The sequence below is a fragment of the Leiobunum rupestre genome, chromosome 11, assembly GCF_980474605.1.
Source record: "Leiobunum rupestre chromosome 11, qqLeiRupe1.1.hap1, whole genome shotgun sequence".
NCBI lineage: Eukaryota > Metazoa > Arthropoda > Arachnida > Opiliones > Sclerosomatidae > Leiobunum > Leiobunum rupestre.
In genome coordinates, this window is record NC_143394.1 from 7,240,077 (window position 1) to 7,247,574 (window position 7,498).

The following is a 7,498-nucleotide window of genomic DNA, read 5'->3' on the forward strand; positions in this document are numbered from 1 at the left end:
GACTTGTTTACAGTTGTACGATCCTTCTTCTAGATCCTCCATCTAGTTCGATCCAAATCGAAACTCTATGATAATACGGTGCTTGAAATCTGGCAACCCTGTGCGGACAGCTTAGGGCAGGAACGTAGCAGCAAAGATAATATAACTACGTAAACTAGATTCTAAATCAAGCTCCTTTCACGTAAACGCAGGCTCTTACTGAGTTCCCGGAGGAAGTTGGAAAAAACTGCCTCCATATGGAGCTGGCAGGGCTACCGACATCTAGTTAAAACGTAAAGTTTTAGTGAAAATTGCGCCGTGGTTTTTGACTTGCGGTTTTCAAGATACCAGATATTTTTGCGTTATATTGTTTAAAAACAATAATGGATCATGCCTGTAGCTCTAAAAATGTTTCTAAACGAAAGAAAACTAAAGGTGAGTAATATAATCTTGGGTTATCTATTGAAATTCCTTATTTCTCACCCTGCTATGGAGCCCGATTTTTCCGACTTCCAATGAAATAGTGACGGTCAGTATACACTATACAGATGCCTCAAAGAGAAAAATAATTCTACTTTTTATTTAATTCTCAAAATTTTCCCTCTTTTTACAAATATTTTGAGGGAGTCCCGTGGACTCTTTACCCCCTTCTAAAGACATTTTTTAGGAGTCCCGTGATTTTTTTCAGGGGTTTTTGACGCGTGGACTGCCGCTATTTACAAGTCTGATCGAGAAACACCGTGATTTAGAATCTAGGGGACGTCCGATGAGCTCTGCTGAACGCAGCCATGGGTACGTAGTTATATTACATTGAATTGGGAATAATACTGTTAGAATTACAATTACGATTTCGGTTGCCATGGTTACGCGGGACCTATTCTGATAAGACTGTATGAAATTCATCTTTATAATTAGGTGGTAGCGCCATCTATATTTTGTAAAGTTGCATGGCAAAAAATAAATAATTATTAGCTAACTCACCGTAACTTGAGTTAAAAAGGATCGTGTTGACAGAATAAAATTATTTTTAAACAACTTCAAAGGTTTGTTTGTTACGAGAAATCATACATTTCAATTTCGCATCAGATTCGCGAAAAAATTCAATTGCAATATAGTTTCCACCACTAGAGACAGATGCCGCCACGGTAGAACGATATAGTTGATAAAGTCTCCTTATGGAACGATATTGGTCCCGCGCCAGCCAGATTTAGTTGTACCTCTATTTATTTGCAACTCAATGTTATATCAGACTTGTAAATAGTGTATATTTTTAAGAGAGTCCACTGGACCCGGACCCCTCCGCCGATCTATTTTTTCGACGAGTCCAGGACTCTTCCCTCTTTCTTCGCCCCCCCTCGTTTAAATTTTTATGTTCTTTAATCTCTCTTTATTCCTCCATATTATATTCGAAAATAAATGGCACCTAACCAGGCAAAGCCTATAAAAATTTTATGATAATAATCAGCTAGGCTAATACCCAAGGCACCACCTTAGGCCTAAGTCATCAAGCGACTTTTGAAGCAATTAATTCAGGTGGCCGGGTTACAATGCGTAGGAGGGTGGTGGCAAGCCCTGCATGCCACGAGATCGAGCCAACAGCTCCCTACACTAACTATTACCGTTAATCTCGACAAGTTTTTATGGAAGGGGAAACCGAAGAACTCGGGGGAAAACCCCTTAAACCAGTGGGGAGAGAACTTGCAAACTCAACGCAGAAGGAGTTATTCCGAGTTTTCACCCAGTGCCACAAGCTGGGATCGAACCCGGCTCCTCTTGCTGCGAGGCGAAAGTGCTAACCGAACTACAGCATCAAAGTTTACATATTTTCATATATAATCGTGATCGGGTAAATTAAAATGCTCGTAAATATTATCACAATTAATTTAACCATTTAGGTCTTCATTCCAAACCCATAGAGCTTAATTTTCTTTCTACCTTTATTAATTTTAATAAAGCAAAATTTTGGTCTTCAATGGCACTGTATGCCACTGTTACAAATTACAATTACTGTAATTAATGGAATACAGAGCAAGACTATTAATTATGGACTAATAATTTCCATACTTCGTTAGTCTAAGACTAACGAAGTATGGAAATTATTCCCCACACGGGCCACACCTGCTTAAGTTAAAAGAGGTTTTTCCCTGGTAGGTCCAAGTTTTCCAAATTTTTCATTGGTCATTGTAAATTTCTATAGGCCTCACAGATAAGTAGATAGGGGAGCTCTAGCTCCGTGGGGAGTCCGACTAATATTCGGAGAGCTGAAATAGTGGCGGTCACTCCATAGAAATCTCATAGGTAACTAGAATGCTGCCGTGTAACTGGCAAATGGGCCAAACGCCGTGGCAGACGATAGCCAGATCTCAGCCAATCAGAGCTCAAAGAGTGGTTCTGCCAAGAATTTAATGTCACCAGAGAGAATGACGTCACCTATCTCCCGCTATAGTAGCGGATCCAAGGAGGATTATTATCCTCCTTGGCGGAACCACTCTACGGCCTCTCATTGGCTGAAGGTTCAAGGCGAACTGCCGTCAAGCTCGGCCGTAGGCGGCAGCATTCTAGTTACCTATGAGATTTCTATGGGTCACTCAGTATACACTATACAGATGCCTCAAAGAGGAAAATAATTCAACTTTTTATTTAATTCTCGAAATTTTCCCTCTTTTTACACAGCTAACGATATAATTTGAGGGAGACATTTTTTTAGGAGCCCCGTGATTTTTTTCAGGGGTTTTTGACGCGTGGACTGCCGCTATTTACAAGTCTGTGTTATATTATCTTTGGTAACAGACCAAATGGTGTCTAAGGCTCTAGCCGACACCATACCGTGTGACTCTCTCAAAAAAAAAAAAAAAGGGTAGCAGACCAAAGACGGTCGTCCGGTTTGCTTTGGCTTTTTTTGCAGTATACTTCAATCGTGAGTCTGCAAGTTTGACAAATTTGTATTTTCAATTTCAGAGATTTGCTTTGTTTTTAGCAAACGTTTTCGTATAACATAAAATGGTAAATATTGATTTTATTTATTCATACTGTCATTGTATCTCTGAGTTATTTGGTCTTTTGTTTTATATCTTTTATAAAATAAACACTTTTAATTTCAAAGACATAGTTCTTAAGCCTTGTTATGACAACTCTTAATCTGCTAATCTACTGAGAGGTATAATTGGTTTTCTGAAGGCTTTTGTACCAAGAAATCTCATTTCACTTGTCAGTAGATGAAAAATGCTTACTTAAGAATTAACATACATTCTTTTACTTTATAGGCAAGAAGATATGATTCAAGAACAACAATATTTTCCCCTGAAGGTAAAACAGCAGTACTATTTTAAAGCTAGTAATAAAGGTGCTAATTTAATGGGAAATTACTTAGGACGACTCTACCAGGTTGAGTATGCCATGGAAGCTATTGGTCATGCTGGAACCTGCTTGGGAATTTTAGCTTCTGATGGTATTCTATTAGCAGCTGAAAAAAGGAATACAAATAAGCTTTTGGATGAAGTTTTCACGTCTGAAAAGATCTACAAACTTCACAAGTATGTTTTTTGTAATAAATAATATGGAACTTAAACAGATATTCATAAAATTTGTTTTTCCTCAGTGATATGGCATGCAGTGTTGCTGGAATAACATCAGATGCTAATGTTCTTACAAATGAACTTAGACAGATTGCACAAAGGTTATTATAACAAACTTTATTTTATTTGTAAAGTATTTAATGGTTATTATGATAGATATTTAATTCAATATGGAGAATCGATTCCATGTGAACGACTTGTTAGCTGGCTTTGTGATATCAAACAAGCTTACACTCAATATGGAGGTATTATTTCTATTTTAAATTTTGGATATCAAAATTTTGAACTGTTTAACCATTAGGAAAAAGACCATTTGGCGTTTCCATTTTGTATATGGGTTGGGACAAACATTACGGTTTCCAATTATATCAGTCAGATCCCAGCGGAAACTACGGAGGCTGGAAAGCTACTTGTATAGGCAACAATAGCGCTGTAAGATTCTTTTTTCATCATATCTCAATTAGTTTTCTTAACGATTACATTTTTTCTAAGGCTGCAGTTTCAATACTGAAGCAAGAGTACAAAGATGGAGAAACTGATTTAAAATCCGCTTTGGCATTAGCAATCAAAGTTCTCAGCAAAACTTTAGATATGACCAAACTGACCGCAGATAAACGTAAGTCTCATTAATTCTAAGGTTGGTTCTAAGTATTTTTTAAATATTAAATATATAATTTTTAGTGGAGATGGCAACTTTAACACGGGAGAACAATGAAACTAGGATAAATGTTCTTCCCGCTAAAGAAGTGGAAGTTTTGATCAAGACCCATGAAAAGTTAGAAGCGCAAGCTGAAAGTCTTAAGAAAGAGAAAGAGAAGGAAAAGCAGAAAAGTTGATTTTTTTGCCCATCCATTCTTTAATTATCTTTAACCAAAATTGTTATGTATTCATAATAATAAACTTTTTTTTTGATTTCTCAAAGTAGTTTTATTAAGGAAGTTAAAACTTGGTATTTACAATGTGCCAGACACGATAAAGTTATTGTTGGTTAAGTTTTGAAGATTTTTACTTTTTATTACTGAGACTTATCACAATATATTTAAATTTAACCAATTTCCATACACATCCTATTGAATGAAATGAAAATTCAGGAAATAATCTTAAATTCATTATATTTTGTAGTAGTAGAGTTACTATTGTTAATGGTTTTCTACAGAAGTTACAAGATAAATTGCGCATTTGTTATTGTTTGGCTACTCAATTCAATGTCAAAACCTTCATTGATTATCGACTCAAGCAACTAAAAATTAGTAATAGCATAAGTCTATAATATTATTCTATAAGTTTGTCACTTAGGGGAATATTTTACTGAGAGCTAGTAACGGAGTGACGTCATCCCAAGAAGAAAATCTCCCCCTAGCGAGGCGCTGTCAAAGGCTGTGTGTGACGCGTTAGCAAGCAGATAAAAAACGGCGACGAAGCCAGCAATGCAGTCTGTCTTGTGCAAAGACTATACATAGGCATAGAGGAATAGCCCTGGAGTGGTATTGATAGTTCTGATTGGGCTAAGCACTGACATTCCTCTTCAGAAATCGCGTAAAGGTTGGTGTAGAAACGGGGGGGGGGGGGTATGTAGAGGTAGACTTTTATCTATTCATACATTCCAACAAAGGCAGCGCGATCTACCGGTTAGGGTTTGAATTCTTTAAAAAGTCTACCTCGACTTTCCCCCCTTTTTTTCTCCCCGCCTCGAACTGGCACTACGCTGTCGGATTTAGCGCCTTCTTTCCTTTACCCTCCTCTACTATTCCTCCATGACATAGGCTTCCCTAAATAGACTAGCGTCACGTGTTCAATGGCTCAGCTTGCATACGATAGCGGACGCTGGTCAAAATTTTCCCCGCGCTTCAGAGTGCTACTAGTGGCGCCTCTAACGGCTGGTCAAAGACTTCTCCCGTGTTTCGAAAGTGTTAACAGGTTTTTTGTATGGAGACCATAGATATAGGAAACGTATATAAAGGTCTAGATAAAATATTACTAAAGGAGTGAATACGGAGGTGACAGCTAGCAGAAACGCGTAATTTCTGCAGGCTATCCTTATAAGGCGCTATCTATCGGTAAGAAAGCTCGTGCTATCGTCGCGAGAGCCATTGTTTCCTGCTTTAAAATTATACTAAAAGTCACCAACAAATGGTGTCTAAAGACCAAGGTTAGTAAATTTTAGGCTATAAAAGGTTGCCTCGATACGCTGTGGTTGCTAAGGGCTAAGGTTGGTATCTTCGTTGCTAACGAACATCGTGACGTCACTGAGATGAGATCCTATTGAAAACCAATGGGATCTCATCTGGTATTTTATGTAAGGCTTAGACGCCCCGAAATTTATCTAGACCTTTATATACATTTCTTATATCTATGATGGAAACGGCCGTCTAGTAAACGAAGCGTATATATAGTCTTTGGTCTCTATCTAGTCATGTTTGTACGGCGTCGCCGATAAATTTCGAAAGGGGTTTCATCCCCCAAATAAAGTTGCTACTTAAAGGTCTTCTCGAAACGTCGACATCTCTTCAGCGCCACTAGATAAAACCAGGGGGTAGGAACGTACGCGAAATGCGTTGTCTCATGCGATTCCCTAGTGGGAGAGGGAGGGGTGGAAGTTTAGTCTGAAAAGTTTCAGCGGGTTCGCCTGCTTCGGTATCTGGACCTCGTTCGGGCCACGGGCTAAAAAGGATCACGCTTATTGTCAAAAGAAACAACCCAAATCTAACAAGTCGGCCCAGGCCGTAATATTAGTTCCACATCAGTGTATTCGAATGGGCAAAGCCATACACCCTTAGTAGACACAGGTAGGCAAACTAATACAAAGCTTTTGAGGCTTTGTGATTTCTTATCGTTGGATATATAAATTGCCACCCTAAGTGAAAGGGTGGATGCCGCCCACCATCAGGAGACCCGGGTGGGCAAACTAATACAAAAACTGCTGAGCCCATGTGATTTCCTATAGTTAGATATACTATTTACCATCCTATGTTAAAGAGAGGCCACCGCCCACCCTCAGGATACATGGGTGGGCAAACCAATTCTTAAGCTGTTGAGGTCATTTATTGACTTAACTTGCAAGGTAATTTGACAAAAAGCTATATTTTAAAATTCGATCTATTTGTGGTAGAGCTATAAACGGGTAGTCTTTACGTGAACTTGTAAGTTAATATACCTAAGTTTTGCGAATGGTATACGGCAAAGATTATCGTAATAAAAATTTACCTTCATAGATATAAAACTACATATGCCCGAATGCCCCTAGTTTTTGGATGAGTATGGGAGTCCAATAATTAATAATGGCGGTACGTAAGTGTGTGAAGGGAAATAGAGTCTTCAATGCTTTAACTTTTTAAGCGTACGCGTGTTCTTAATAATATAATACCTTCTCCCGATAGTGACTTCAATTTATAATTGTTTCTCTATGGTTCTATTGCTTTTATTACCCAAAAGGAAGTTCGTCAGTGTGGATTGAACTCGTAGTTTGTCTTGAACCTTTTGTTTGGTGTAACGAGTGATGAAGTTTTTTAATGTCTCTTGTTGATTTATTTAAATAAGAAAATAAGTATCTCATTGTGGGGCTTTTAGAGCATTTATAAGTACATATGGGGAAGAGGGCATTTAAAATTTTCGAGCTCGTTTATTCGAGTACTCACTTTCGAGCGAGGCATCTTAAGCGAGTATGCCCACCTACCACTGCTCACCACCCGAACATTTAAAATTTTCGAGCTCGTTTATTCGAGTACTCACTTTCGAGCGAGGCATCTTAAGCGAGTGTGCCCACCACCCACCACCCGACGCGAAGTTTGAGGTTCACTTGACCTTAAATTCCGAAAATATACGTAAAATAAGGCGTAAAAACGGACAAGAATTTCGACAACTTAACTAGCCAACTCCCCCCGCGCCGCTAAAACTGACGAGAATACAGTAGAAGTTCCGAACTAATTCTGCGAAGGTTCCAGTAG

The 7,498-nt window shown here is 38.5% G+C and overlaps 1 protein-coding gene across 1 annotated transcript; it reads left to right on the plus strand.

Moving 5' to 3' along the window:
- The first annotated feature begins 2,880 nt into the window (after positions 1-2,880).
- Prosalpha3 (proteasome alpha3 subunit) lies at positions 2,881-4,469 on the plus strand. Its single transcript, XM_090162521.1, has 8 exons — positions 2,881-2,982; positions 3,243-3,285; positions 3,350-3,512; positions 3,578-3,655; positions 3,711-3,799; positions 3,856-3,986; positions 4,047-4,170; positions 4,236-4,469. Exons 1-8 carry the CDS (start codon positions 2,980-2,982, stop codon positions 4,388-4,390), a joined length of 786 nt encoding a protein of 261 aa, XP_090018647.1. The 5' UTR covers positions 2,881-2,979; the 3' UTR covers positions 4,391-4,469.
- Positions 4,470-7,498: the final 3,029 nt, after the last annotated feature.